This window comes from Hyla sarda, chromosome 4 (assembly GCF_029499605.1).
Source record: "Hyla sarda isolate aHylSar1 chromosome 4, aHylSar1.hap1, whole genome shotgun sequence".
NCBI lineage: Eukaryota > Metazoa > Chordata > Amphibia > Anura > Hylidae > Hyla > Hyla sarda.
Genome location: NC_079192.1, coordinates 257,452,003 through 257,467,193, shown reverse-complemented (window position 1 = coordinate 257,467,193; position 15,191 = coordinate 257,452,003). Strand labels below are relative to the sequence as shown.

The 15,191-nt window shown below is 40.0% G+C and overlaps 1 protein-coding gene across 2 annotated transcripts; it reads left to right on the top strand.

Moving 5' to 3' along the window:
• Nucleotides 1-355: 355 nt before the first annotated feature.
• Nucleotides 356-14,516, top strand: SLC38A2 (solute carrier family 38 member 2). 2 transcript variants are annotated; one of them, XM_056573989.1, is made up of 16 exons: nt 356-507; nt 1,899-2,119; nt 2,932-3,010; nt 3,107-3,222; nt 5,290-5,363; nt 5,452-5,544; nt 5,802-5,883; nt 7,584-7,666; nt 8,170-8,228; nt 8,333-8,503; nt 8,638-8,717; nt 8,797-8,897; nt 9,257-9,381; nt 9,849-9,993; nt 10,153-10,250; nt 11,033-14,516. In XM_056573989.1, exons 2-16 carry the CDS (start codon nt 2,007-2,009, stop codon nt 11,129-11,131), a joined length of 1,518 nt encoding a protein of 505 aa, XP_056429964.1. In that variant the 5' UTR covers nt 356-507; nt 1,899-2,006; the 3' UTR covers nt 11,132-14,516. The 2 variants fall into 2 exon arrangements, with proteins under 2 accessions (XP_056429964.1, XP_056429963.1); XM_056573988.1 differs by having other exon boundaries at nt 358-515.
• The last annotated feature ends 675 nt before the right edge of the window (nt 14,517-15,191 follow it).

The window sequence follows — 15,191 nt, the reverse complement described above, 5'->3', positions numbered from 1 at the left end:
CATTGCATCCCTATCCATCAATCCTAATATAAGGTCATTTCACACACTTTGTGTAGGGACATAAGACTGAAGGAACCTCTTTTGAAGTAATGAGGGTGACCTGAGACCGCTCACTATACTCCATGTAAGAACACTACTTGCCCGTGACCTAGAGGTGACAAGCAGTGGCCCTGGCAGCACACAACAAACACAGCAGCACAGCACATAATGCACAGCCAGTCACCCGGAGGACAGGGGAGGAGGAGGGAGCCGGCAGGGGAGGGCGTGTCTGCCACTGTTGATACACAAAGAAACACGACACGATGCTGTGTGTACCCTGACTGACTCACAGGCCCCGCCCCCTGCCGACTCCGCCCAGTAACATTCCATAATAAGTGAGAGTATCCTCCCGGGTGATCTCCAGTCACCGCTCTGCCGCCTCCACCACAGGACTGTCACTCTTCTCCTATATAGTGCTCTTTATTGCCAGGGCACGGGCATTATTGTGTATCCCCTGTCAGGAACCCGGTGAGTAGGTAAGTGGCAGAAATATATGTGCCTGTCTGTATGTCTGTGGGTGGGTGGGTGACAGCTGCTCACAAGGCTGCCAATGTGACCGTGCGGGGGAAGACATTGTATCATGGAGGGAAGGCTGGGGCTGCACCATTCTATGTAGCTATGGTTGTCTATACTAGGAATGATAGGGGGCAGACAGTGACCTATCACATAAAATGGGGTGGCAGTGATCAGGGGGTACTATATATATATATATATATATATATATATGCGCCAGGGTTGCAAAACTACAACTCCCAGCATGCCCGGACAGCCTTCGGCTGTCCGGGCATGCTGGGAGTTGTCGTTTTGCAACAGCTGGAGGAACATTGGTTTGGAGGGGATGTATAGGGATCTGCTTCAATAGCATGTGGCTGTTGCATCAGATTGTGGCTTCCTCTAGAGCAGAGGTAGTGAGGAGGAGGACGCAGCTCTAGGAGTGGCCATGTACCTTTCCTATGTCTAGGCACTCCCTCTTCGCTGCTTTCTCATTGTATTTTTTTTTTTTTTTTTTTTTGCCGTTTACTGGTAACCCGTCCCCTATAGAGAATTTTCTAGAATCCGGCGCTTTTTTTTCTTCTTTTTTTTAATTCCTCCCCAAAAATCCTGTCTTGATTTTCCAGCTTTATGACCGAATCCGAACGACACCCAAGATCACCCAATAATACACGTCATCCCTTTTTTAAATTTATTCTGGATTAGCAAAAACCGAAACGGTGCTATTTCACCCAGCCTGTTGTCGTAGGTGACGGATTCTTATGTTTATCTTATTTTTGTCTTCTGTACGTGCTAGAATTTCGGATTTTACAGTCGGGTATCCAGTCCGGGGTTGTTGCTGGTACAATGCCGCCCGGTCTTGTCACTGTCATACATGAGTGTTATGAAGAGTGGAGAGTGTTTAGTAAATACAGAGAGTCTTGTGATAAATATGGTTATAGCAATGTAAATGGAGGCAGGGACTCCATCAGGGGGCCCGATCTATATTAAACATAAAAAAGGGGGGGCCCTTTCTGCCTTGTACTGCACTGGGGGGGGGGCCCTAAAATTTCTGCTGACACTCCTTGAGTGTAGGTATTGTATTATTCTTCTATATTTCAATGAACACAATGGATGAACTTGGTGGGATTGGAGATCTGCTCATGGCCTTGGAATGTATTTGATTGACAAGTAAGGGTGGAGAGGGAGAAGGAGGGGGGGGGGGGGGGGGGAGGCGGCGCTAGGCATTTGCAGTGTGCCAGATGAGAATAGCTAGTACTTTTCCACTCTCCGGCTCTTCCCCCCTCCCATTCTAGCTAACCCATGATCATGAAGCATCACGTGGTCCAAGTCGCACACTGCAGTATTGACGTTTACCATCCTTGCAGGCAAAGAGCCAAGCGCAGCAGCAGGATCAGCAGCAGCCACACCGTCTACATCAGCGAAACTCGTGGACACTCCGATTTCATATTCTTATATCCGAGCGAACGGCCACCATGAGCAAACAAGAAATGGGAAGGTTTAATATTTCTCCGGATGAAGACAGTATGAGCTCCAACAGCAACGATGATTATCCGGACTATCCAGCAAAGAAGCTCTCCATTAAAGGGTGAGCCTGCCTTTCTCTTTACGGCTAATACTAAATATGTATAAGGCTGCATTCACCCCACGTTTTTGCAGTACAGTTCCCGTATACGTTTTCAATGTGAAAACCGTACGGAACCGTATTGAAAACCGTATGCATTGCCTCTCCATTGAAAACTGTATGCCAAAAAAATGCATCAGGTTGTGTCCGTTTTGCATCCTGTAAGGTTTTGTCAGTTTTTTTCCCATACCCAAAACCGTAGTCTACCACGGTTTTTGGTCCGGGTGAAAAACTGTATTATAACGTGTACGTTTTTTAAAAAAAAAAACATGGGAGTCAATGGGAACCGTACAGAACCGTATGTGCATACGGTTCCATACGTTTTTTGACTTTGCACAGTTTTTTTTCTTGGAATTTCAATCAAACAAGTGAAACTTTATTCAAAATGGAGTGAAAAGTTAAAAATGTTTTCTTAAAAAAACGGATGCAACCGGACATAATTTTTCAAACCGTATACGGTTTTTAACTGTATATGGGTTGAAATTTGTACACGTTTTGATACAGTTTAGTCAGGTTTTGAGGAATCCGTTTTTCATCAAAAACCTGATACGTGAATGGAATTGCAAAAACGTGGCGTGAAAGCACCCTAAGGCATTCACTATTAAGGCACCTTCCGTTGTCTAGATCTCCACATTGTGTTATGTATATTGTAATTGCTTGTGGTCAGGACCTAACAAGAGACTTTTAGTCATCACTGAGGAGGAACGCCTTTGCAGTCCAATGGATTCTAATATTAAACGGAATAGGTCTCTCATAGTGTTGTATTCTCATTGCAGCCGTTATGATATGGATTCTGAAAACCAGAATTTTCTACTTGAACCTACTATGGCAAAGAAGAAATGTGAGACAGAATATGTAAGTTGAATATCAAACATTTAGCATGTCTAGTACGTGATTAGATTTATGTTATTTGTAGTTATGGAACCAGACTGACAGATACGCTTCTTTTAGCTCCCAGGTACCACCTCATTTGGCATGTCAGTATTTAACCTCAGTAATGCCATCGTTGGAAGTGGAATTCTGGGTCTTTCGTATGCCATGGCTAACACTGGGATAGCACTTTTTATGTAAGTGTCTTATTGTATTATTTATTTTTAATTATATTTCATTTGGTGATCTCCTTTAAATCACCATACGAGGAAGTCATTCTTTATTATTGTAGGAAAACACAATGCACATTGTTTCAATTGTGCAATGTTTATATTGTAACAGTGTATTACCAATGGCATGTTAGTCACAAGCAGGGAGAAAGTATCTTCTATACAGTGGTCCCTCAAGTTACAATGGTCGTCCTGGAACCGATTAATATTGTATGTTGAGACCATTACTCTATGGAAACCTGGTCATTTGTTCTGAAGCCACCAAAATGTCATCCAAAAATAGGAAAAAAAAAGTGAGGATTAAAGAAAAATAAGTAGATAACTAATACAGATAAAGCAAATCCTTACATATAAAAGTAAGAAAGAGCTGCTAGGAGCTGTAAATCACTGTCTATTTCAGTGTTTCCCAGCCGTTGGCTGTCCGGGCATGCTGGGAGTTGTAGTTTTGCAACAGCTGGAGGCACCCTGGTTGGGAAACAATGGTTTATATAGAGGACAGGAGCTTCTTCAGGGTCCTATACAGTACACACAGTGTCCCAAATGGAGCCACCCTTACTTGGTGTCCAAAAGGAGCAGCTAACCCTGGCACAGGTAAGGAGTAGTACAGAACTTGTAGTTCCTCCATGTACTGTAGGGGGCGCTACCAAACAGCCATTCAGTGCTTGTACTTCAGTAATAGAGGTGATTTACCAGTAAAATGCCCATTCTGATTGGTCAGTTCCTCCAGTTGTGACACGTTTCACAGATCTGGACTGTCTGTACAATGTATGTTGAGTCTGGTTTCAAGTTACAATGGTCCCGAAAAGACCATTGTATGTTGAATCTATTGTATGTTGAGTCCATTGTAAGTTGAGGGATCACTGTATTGAAAGCTTTCCCGTATACTTCTGTTTTTTGTGAGAGAGAGTTTGGTCACAGTCCTACCTTTTATTTGCAACTTTGTGTCTGGTGAAGAACTGTTCCAAAATATCTATTAACATCTGTATTTCCTGTTGGCTGTGGTGTTAAACCCCACATGACATATGATAGCTGATAATTATAACCTTTCAAGCATACAAATGTGTTGTATGACTAATGCCCTCATGCACTTGAACTGTCCTATGGAACAAGTGACTAGGTGTTAATGTTGTCTTTTAACAATTTATTATACAAACTAGGAGAAAAAAAAATAGAAAATTGCATTACATAATTCTGGCAAAGATATAGATACATTGGCCCCTTAACATACGATGGTAATCCGTCCCAAATGGGCCAACGTTTGTTTAAACCATTGTATGAGGGATCCGTGCAACGGCTGTCCGGGCATGCTGGGAGTTGTAGTTTTGCAACATCTGGAGGTCCACAGGCTGAAGACCACTGGTATTGCAGGTTATACTCACGTGTCCCCGCTGCTCCGGATCGTCACCGCTGCCCTGGATGTTGCCATCCATCGCTGTCGCCGTGTCCTTGACGCTCCGGCAAGGCCTCTGCTTCCCCTGCATCCTCGCTCTCCGTCGCCGCCATCGCGTCACTACGCACGCCGCTCCTATTGGATGAAGGGACGGCGTGCGCAGCGACGTGATGACGACGATGGAGAGCGCCGAAGAGGACGCGCCGGAGCCCCGAGGACAGGTAAGTGATCATCAGCGGACCACACGGGGCACCATAAACGGCTATCTGGTGGCAGCTGAAGCAGTCTGCGCTGCCGGATAGCCGTTTATGCGATAGCCCCGACTTATAAAAGCATCGTATGTTGATGCTGCCTCTGAGAGGCCATCGCATGTTGAAATGATCGTATGTCGGGGCCATCGTAGGTCAAGGGGGTCACTGTATAGTAAAAGACAGTCATCAGACTATAAAGCAGAGCATTGCAGCATGTTCTTTCCCTTGTTTTGTAATCACCATGGCTTTGTGTCTCAACCTGACACTTGTGACAAATGGCAGCGATTCTGTCATGTACAATATGAACAGTTCCTGAGTTTACAGAATGACATTGCAGAACTTAGCGAAAGTCATAACCCTATGAATGACGGGTGTGTCTGTTTTAACACACAGGATCCTGTTGACATTTGTGTCGATATTCTCTCTCTACTCCATTCACTTATTACTGAAGACAGCAAATGAAGGAGGTAATATTTTTATCATATTTTGAAAAAGAAATTAAATAGTAGAAAAATTTTATACATTCTATGGTATTAATAAGTTTACTTTTTGCAGGTTCCTTATTATATGAACAACTTGGATTTAAAGCCTTTGGTATTTGTGGAAAACTTGCAGCTTCTGGATCTGTCACCATGCAGAATATTGGAGGTATGCTGTTTTTGCAGTGCTGAAATTACATCTTGAACGTTGTGTAGTTAAAAAAAACAAACACTGGAATTACAAATAATTTTTAAATAGTGCGTGCATTGACGTCCGTTTATCCGTAGATTTTCATAGTGTACATGATTATACAAAAATACAACCGTTTTTTTTTTTTATTCTTATTTTACAGCCGTATTTTTTTTTTAATGTAACTTTTTTATGTGGGAACCCAACCTTATACTGTTTTGTTTTTTATTTTGCAGCTATGTCAAGCTACCTCTACATAGTGAAATATGAACTGCCACTTGTGATCAAAGAACTTGTTGGCCCACATATTGATTCTAAGTATGCATATTGTTCTCCTTAATATTGTATTTGCTTGTATAGTGTTGTTTTTATTGGGTTAGTCTTAATGCTTATCTATTGTAAGGACAACATTAGAAGGGTGTAATTACATGTTAAAGGGGTACTCTGCCCCTAGACATCTTATCCCCTATCCAAAGGATAGGGGATAAGATGTCTGATTGCGGGTGTCCCATTGCTGGGGACCCCCGGGATCTTGGCTTCAGCACCCCGCTGTCATTACTGCACAGAGCAAACTCGCTCTGTGCGTAATGATGGGCGATACAGGGGCCGGAGCATCGTGACATCACGGCTCCGCCCCTCGTGACTTCACAGCCTGCCCCCTAAATGCAAGTCTATGGGAGGGGGCGTGATGGCTGCCACGCCCCCTCCCATAGACTTGTATTGAGGGGGCGGACCGTGACTTCACGAGGGGCGGAGCCGAGATGTCATGATGCTCCGGCCCCTGTATCACCCGTCATTACGTACAGAGCGAGTTTGCTCTGTACAGTAATTACAGCGGGGTGCTGAAGCCAAGATCCCGGGGGTCCCCAGCAGCGGGACCCCCGCGATCAGACAGCTTATCCCCCTATCCTTTGGATAGGGGATAAAAAGTCTAGGGGCGAAGTACCCCTTTAAGTATAATGCTCTGGACTTAAAGCTGCAGTTTTTATGCTGCAGAGTTCAGTGTAAACTAAATTACTGAACACAGCTTCAAATCCTGTGCTTCAAATATGCACAGGATACTGTACGTGTGAATACAGCCTTAAGCAGGATAATTTCGCCAGCTAGTACCATAAAAGGCATTTGTTTTATTGCGGTGCAGCTTCATCTGTAATATATTACTTAAATATCAACCCAAGCATAAAGGAAAACTGACCAATGCACAGGATTATAGTGCGGGTGAACTGGATTACAATAACCCTGTGTATTGTGTTTAGTGTGGGTGAACCTGCTGTCAGTTTCACTTTAACTCTTAATGTTAAGCCATGACCATTATATGTGTGTTTTATAAATAAGTGGAATAGTGAAATATATGCCACAGTAGTGTGAACACCCAGGCACTCCCTTTCTTACATTGAAGAATATGCTCCTTAAATGTACCTCCTCCTGGTAAATGTAGTGAATGATTTCTTTATTTGTGACTTGCCGTAAGCGACCCATCTACTCATAAATATGCTGTTGTCACATTGTGACCTTGGCAATGTACTTTACTTGCGTCATTCACATTAGAAAACAGATCATACCTGGAGCAGACCGTGCACTGACATCTATTCCTGTAACAGTTCTTCCACTGTAATACATGTTCTGAATTATCTGGGAGCCACGCCGCCTCAGAACATTTCATACAGATTCTGGATGGTCAAAGCATGTTTGTTTGGTGACTTCATGCACCGCAAATCCTGCCAAGAGCATTCCACAGTTATGTCTGTGGGGGAGTACACTGCTCTTTTCAGTAGGCTGTTACAGAATATTTTCAACTTTTTTTTTTCCCTTTCCTTAGTTTTAACCCTATGTTGTAATAGTGAAGAAATAGTACAAGATACAGCAATTGGTCATTTCTTAAAGATTTAACAATGATGTACATTATAACTGTGTATGCTTCAGAAGCATGTTTCCGTTTTTCTGCAAGTGTTGTGTATTTTTAGTTTTTCCACTACTTATTTTTTTTTTTAACCAAGATTTTTTTTTCTTTATTCTAGTGCATGGTATGTAAATGGAGATTATATGGTCATTATGGTCTCCGTGCTGCTCATCCTTCCTTTGTCACTATTAAGAAACCTGGGTAAGTTTTCATTGTGGTATTTTGTTTTCTTGAATAGTTGCCCTCCTTTTCGATCTTGATAGTTTCATTCAAAGTCATATATATATATATATATATATATATATATATATATATATATATAGTGAAAAATGGCTATAGTATTCTAAGAATACACTCTAAGACACTCTGTGTCTCATGTTCTTGAATGAATCATCCCTGACCTCAGTGGTGATCCATCTAAATGTAGTTGGGAGTGCATAGTCTGAGAATTTGGCAGGCAGATATAACTATACATTCTGCACCGATAGTGACATTTTTACTGTGCATCGGGTCAATTAAAAAAGCGCTAGTTAGAAATTCAGCATGAATACACATAATTTTATAATAAAAAAGGTCTATTTTGCATTTATAGTTCCTTCCTGAACCAGGACCCTGCATTTATTTCAATGGCCTTGCATGCCTATTGATTAAAATACCACTTTTGCTCCATATTTATTTTTAATCAGCTTTTTTATTTCTTTCAGGATACCTGGGTTATACCAGTGGTCTTTCTCTGATGTGTATGGTCTTTTTCCTGATTGTTGTAAGTAAAAATAAAAATTCTTATGTGTTAATAACGTTGACTGTAGAGATCTAGTAAATATATCTTTATAACAATCATATAAATTGTTATGTTATTGATTTTAGGTGATCTACAAGAAATTTGAGCTAACATGTCCTTCCTGGATCGAATCTGATGCCATTAACATAACTCTGAATAGCACAATTTCCAATCTGCTCACACAAGGCCACGCAGAGCTCAACCAGACACACAATGATGACATGTGCACGCCAAAATACTTTGTATTTAACTCACAGGTAACTACATTTCTGCCCCCAACTATATATATTGCTTCTTTTATTTGGCGTATTGTTTAAGAATAACATGTCTTGGAAAAGACTCCTGTTGCAAGTAAAACAAACATATTTTTTTATATTTACTTTGTTTCCAGACAGTCTATGCTGTGCCCATCCTGACTTTCTCCTTCGTCTGTCATCCAGCTGTCCTTCCCATCTACCAGGAACTTAAAGGGTATGTTCTATTTTATTTTAAGCCAGGAATGAGTGCTGCCAATAGATGTGTGCTGAACAATATTATCCTTTTTCCACAGACGCAGTCGTAGAAGGATGATGAACGTGTCAAATGTGTCATTCTTTGCCATGTTTCTCATGTACCTGTTGGCTGCTCTCTTTGGATACTTGACTTTTTATGGTAATTATTTGCCTAGTGCACTTTATTTTTGTGTTTACTCGTATGTTACTGTTGCAGTTTATATGAGCTTTTAAAAAAAAAAAATTATCACCATCATTATCTAAACTCAAGAAAGTTTACAAAAATTCTACTCTGTACACATAAAAAATGCTTGACATGTCTTTGTTATGGTACCAGTACACCATATGTATAAAATAAGGGAGTGTTATCATAAAACAACAAAGCTCAATAAACAGGAACTTGCTGAGTGACAACTGGTACAAAAGAGGGCTCAGTCTACAGGGCAGAGATTCTGTAGGTGAGGGTAATAAATGTGTATGTTTTATCTTTTGTTATATGATTGTATTTGTTTTTGGCAGGTAATGTTGAACCAGAGCTGCTTCACACATACTCAAAAGTTGCAGGAGGAGGAATCCTTTTTGTCATTGTGCGTCTGGCCGTTCTTATCGCTGTCACCTTGACTGTGCCTATTGTTATTTTTCCAGTAAGTCTAGATTATATTTTATTTATACTTACTGTCAGCTATTGTTATGTTAATGCTTCACTTACTGCTTTGTCAACACTGACTTCTGGACAACCACTTTAATGTTATCATATTTCACATAAACCTAATATCACCTGAAATTTTATTGCTAGATTTTTAGGTTCTTATTTCTGATAAACAAATACATCATTTTGCTGTGTTGCTATAGACAATGTAATGCAAAAAAATATGCTGCTTTTGCGGGGGTCCCCAGCGGCGGGACCACCGCGGTCAGACATCTTATTCCCCTATCCTTTGGACAGGGGATAAGATGTATTAGGGCCAGACTACCCCTTTAATTGAATTGGAGGTATAGATGTGTAACTCCTAAACTATGTTATATCTATACATGCCCATTAGTGTACAAATATGCAGTTTAAATTATCTTTTACTATGTATTTATTAATGTGCTTTTTGTCCCTCTTCAGATCCGCAGCTCCATCACACAGCTGTTGTTTGCAGGAAAGGACTTTGCATGGTGGCGTCACATTCTGATCACACTTTTGATTCTTGCATTTGCCAATGTTCTTGTCATCTTTGTTCCCACCATAAGAGACATCTTTGGATTTATTGGTAAGCTGATAAAATGTGTTGTGTGTTATCTTTAGGCTGCATTTTATTGTCCATATTATGGCTGCAATTCACTGCCTTATTGTAAGGCTACAATACATAAAACCATTTATTTATTTAGGATCATCAGAGTTTAATGTACTATTATGTTTTGTAATCCAGGTGCCTCTGCAGCTGCTATGTTGGTTTTCATCTTGCCCTCTGCTTTTTACATAAAGTTAGTGAAGAAGGAATCCATGGGCTCTGTCCAAAAGATTGGAGTAAGTGTTTCTGTTATTTGTAATATATACAGCTATACTAAATCAAACTGGTATTTTCTTAGCATATCTACATACCTAGAATATTTCTAAAGTATAGAAGTCTGGTATTTTATTAGTGTTATAGAAACTTGAGAAGAATACTCTATCTTGTAATCTATTTTATCCTGGAATACTGGTTTCCCAAAATAGTACACATCCATTAGCATTTTTTTTTATAGCTGTAACCACTTCTATGCATACATTTTATTATTTCATACTTTTTAATTTTTATTTTTTTCCCAGCAAAATCTAATGGACAAATACTATATTGTTTTAAAATTGGTAGCACAACGACCATATATGCCACTGCCACTAAAATGTATCTGTTAACAGAAAGAGGGGTGCAAGTTAACTGTACTACAAAAGGAAGAAAGCTGCCTATTGGTCAGACCACTTTAATGGCCCCCTACTTTTGGAGAAGTTCCTGAGTCAGTAATTGACTTACAGGGTAGCTTCCTCCAGTAGGTGGAACTAGGGGGGGCAGCTTTTTTCGATTTGGTGAAAAGTTAATTTGCATACCTTTTTTCCCAGGAAGCATTGTCTGGCCTATGAGACTCCCAATGCCAGCTGGCAGTGTAAAACCTTTATCCGTCATCCATTAGTAGGATGTTCTTGACCAAGGTTTTAAAATGACAGGTTGTAATTGGTTGATGATGTGAGTGGTCAGTTCCCTGTGTTGATATAGATCTGATTGTATATCACCTGTCATTTTTGTAACTCTTCCTGCTTGTTTTGTGTTCTAGGCTACGCTGTTCCTGATCAGTGGATTTGTGGTGATGATTGGCAGCATGACCCTTATTATCATGGACTGGGTACACACTGAATCTTCTGATGGGCACTAAGTGGCTTGGAGAGGAACCTAACACTTTGCTAAAAGTGGGACTGTTTTCTCTCAAGCTTTCTACTGAAAAAGAAAATCATCTGCTTACAGTTTCACTTCCTTCAAGATATCATTATTTGTAAAACTAAAGAACTCTTAAGAAGTTAGTTCTACAACTCAGAAAGGACAATACCATCCTAAGGTTCTTACAGGAGGAAGTAATTTTATTCCATTCTGGAGAATGGTCCAATTATCTAAACTTTACTGAAGCCACATAGATGGCTATTGTCAATTACTGTTACTTGTTTGTTAATACTTGAATGTGCCTACAGGAACCATTTCATGTGAGTAAATGTTACACTGCTAGTGTCAACATGATGGATGGACACGTTCCCCTTTCTATGTACCAAAAATGCCCAGCAAAGACATGCACTTCTAAGGGGAAGGATGCAAAAACTGTGCTTATCTTAAGAGATCCTTGTTAGGTTCCTTCAGTATCTACATCAGTATTTTACTAAATATTAATTTTGTCATGTGGTACAAAATGATAACATGGAAAGTCTGACTGAAAGAAGACTGCTCAAGATTTGTACTGGAAAGTCAATAGGGACCTTTGTGTGAAAGTACAGGTGACCAGTAATGCATTATCAGCTTTTGTGAACCAGGTTAAAATACTGCGTTTAGCACTGACATAAAGCCTTGTATAAGATCTTTTTATTTGGGCAATACAAGTACCTTTAATAGAAATAATAATTCACCTACTCAGCTCAGTATCAGCCTAGTCTGTATTATATTTCTGCGGGTATACTAGCATGGTACAAAAGTGAGATATTTAAATGCATAACTTATTGAAGCCTGCAGCAGTTTACAGCGTATATTATTTCAGATATTTAATATCTTTATTTATAAAATACTGAATTACTTGAGGAACATATTTTTTCTTGGCTTTAGATACAAACCACAAGGCCTACCTTTGTTTCACGCATAAAATGTTTACTGTGTACATTTTACAAAGTCTTTGTTACAGTTCTGAAGGCTACACTAATTTCCACTGGCAGGTATGAGAAGAGCTACTGTTGGTCATGGCTTTCTCTTGTGTCAGGTGGTGGTTAAATGTTGAGGCCTAAGTCGAGGGTTTTATGTGGGGGATGGGGTAGAATTATTAACAAAAGTGTTCCCATCTAATGTTACTCTTGGAACCAACCATTTTGTAGAATAAGACAACATTTAATTTATGAATTTTGCTCCATATCTCATTGATATCACGGGAATGATAATGCTGAATATGAATTCCACCTAGAGATAGCTATTTATGCAGTGCATTTGTAAGGAGGACATCTGGGCTACACTGATATTCGCACGGCAATGTTTATGCATGCCATGTCAGACCACCAGGCAGGTTACACAGCAAACTTTGACAGTATCCTTTAGTGATATTGTCTCATGACGACAGAGCTTAATTCCTACAATGTAAACAGTGTGACCTCCCCATGTATCAACTGCAACTCTGGCAAGTCACATGTGTTCTTAAAGGGATACTCCGTCCCTAAGACATCTTATCCAAAGGATAGGGGATAAGATGCCTGATCACGGGGGTCCCGCCACTGGGGACCCCCGCAATCTTTCATGCGGCACCGTGCTATCATCAGCCTCTGGAGGGAACATCGCTCAGTGTCTGATGAATCACGATCACAGGGCCGGAATATCGCGACGTCACGCTCCGCCCCCGTGTGACGTCATGCTCTGCCGCCTCAATGCAAGCCTATGGGAGGGGACATGGTGGCTGTCATGCCCCCCTCCCATAGGCTTGCATTGAGGGGGCAGAGCGTGACGTCACATGGAGGCGGAGCGTGACGTCATGATACTCCGGCCCCGTGCTCATGATTCATCAGACCCGAGACTGATGATAGCGGGGTGCTGCATATCCTTTGGATAGGGAATAAGATGTCTTAGGGCCGGAGTACCCCTTTTAAAGGGAATGCTGTAAAGTCTGCCATGTATTTGTATCCTAAAAGGTACAACACGCTGGTACAGGCCAATTTGTTTGAACACATACCTCTTCTAACTTAAATGACATGGTTAACCTTAGAACTAGATATGTGTGATTTATACACTACATCACTATTGCTAACAGTAATACAGGTATATGACATTTGCTATGTGTGATAGTCCAGACAGCCCCTCAATCCCAAAGTAAGCATTTCACCTCATTGTCTTCCATAGATGAATATGAACTTGTATGTCCTATTTATACAACACTGACTCAATGAAAGGCAACCTATTTTTCAATATTTATGATGTTTGTATAGTAGACAAATGTGTATATAAAATATATATGTATATAAAAATAATCTGTAAAATATCTTTGTAGATACACGCCCTTTTTATTTGCCATGTATGTTTTTACTATAATTACTGTCTCTACAAGGTTTACTTGAAGTATTCAAGGGAAATCTAACCTTTCAAATAAGTAGCAAGGTCTAATAACATCAATAAAATAATATTTTTGTTTTGTTTACTGTGGGCTGTTGATTTTCATTAGATATCTGTTCACCTTGTTTTCCCAAAAAAATCAATGTTATTAGGAAACACTCCTTTTTCATTGTCACACATAAATAATGTGTAGCATACATAAGATAATTTGTGATTACATTTAAGTTAAATCTTAACATCAAGAAATGGATTCAGTTATTGCCCCCTTTGAATAATGTCAGTTCACACTACCTGCTGACATACTCTTCTAGTAATTTCATTTCTATCAGATATCTTTTGAAAACAACATCCATGTATACAGTAATCCTATGCCGATAAGTATAAGGATTTTTTCGGGGTATACTTTATATGCGGCTCCAAACTAAACATTCTGCTGTTATAGACACTGAAAGCCTTGACACCTTCAAAATGTTACCGTATATTGAATGCTCTAACTTAACACAGTAGCAGCTTATTAAACTATTGGTAGTGTATTTTACAAGAACTAATACTTCATAGTTCCGCCATTCATTTGTTTTTATAAAATGATGCCTCTAACAATGTTGCATTCACTACTAGATAAATAGATTAAGACTGCACTGTAGTTGTTTGCGCTACACAATTTTACACCATCTGGCAAGTCAAGCATTGGTCTAAGGAAACATTAGACAGTAAAGGGTCCACTCATGTAAATAAACTAGTGATATAATTTACTTATAGAATTTAGAGATAGTGGCTTTTTATTTTTTTGTTTATCTGGTTGTGCTGTATAACACAGGGATCCATGCAATACATGTTTTAGCATCTGCTGTATAAATGTAAAATAATATGACTATTGTTACAGCCAGCAGCTCAGTGAGAGTTGTTGGTGAAGTCTGAGTTTCAATGAAACATTGTATGCTTTTAATTGACCTTAAATAAATCCATAATATGAAGTTGTGTGTTGTGTTGCAATATGTCGAAGGAAAAAAGTTTTGATTGGTAATGGTCTGTGGCCTGGGACCCCAAGAATCAATGACCTAAAAGGGACAGAGGCGCACAACTGAATGTTCTGCCCCTTATGCTTCTCTCTCAGATGAGAGCAAATCCAATAAAAAACAACTATGCCACTGCTTTTCATAAGGAGAAAAAGTAGCACAGCACTTCATGTACAGGGGACTTCAGAAGAACAAACCATGTAAAGCATTAACCTTGTTGGGTTGTACAATCAAGGTACAATGTCCATGGAGACATGTAGTATAGAGATGGAAATGTGGACCACTACTGCTGACCTTCCCAGTATTCCGGTGATATATGTTACCAGCCCCACCGAGGATAACTGACACACCTGCCTCCAGGTGGGTACACAATGCATATTTTACATCCTATCCATTTGTTTCGCTATTAGTCCTAATGACGCCAAAAATTGTGCTGTTTGGCTAACAACTGCCAATGAGACTAACAAAAAATATGGTGTATTTTATTACCTGATCAGTTTAAGGTGTGCGTAATGCTACTGTTATGCATATATGCACTTACTAGTGTTGATTAAATGGGTACAGTGGCATTGAGCATGCCATCACAATGATATAATAATAAGTCTTGGTGTCTTTACTTTCTATGCTCCTTGT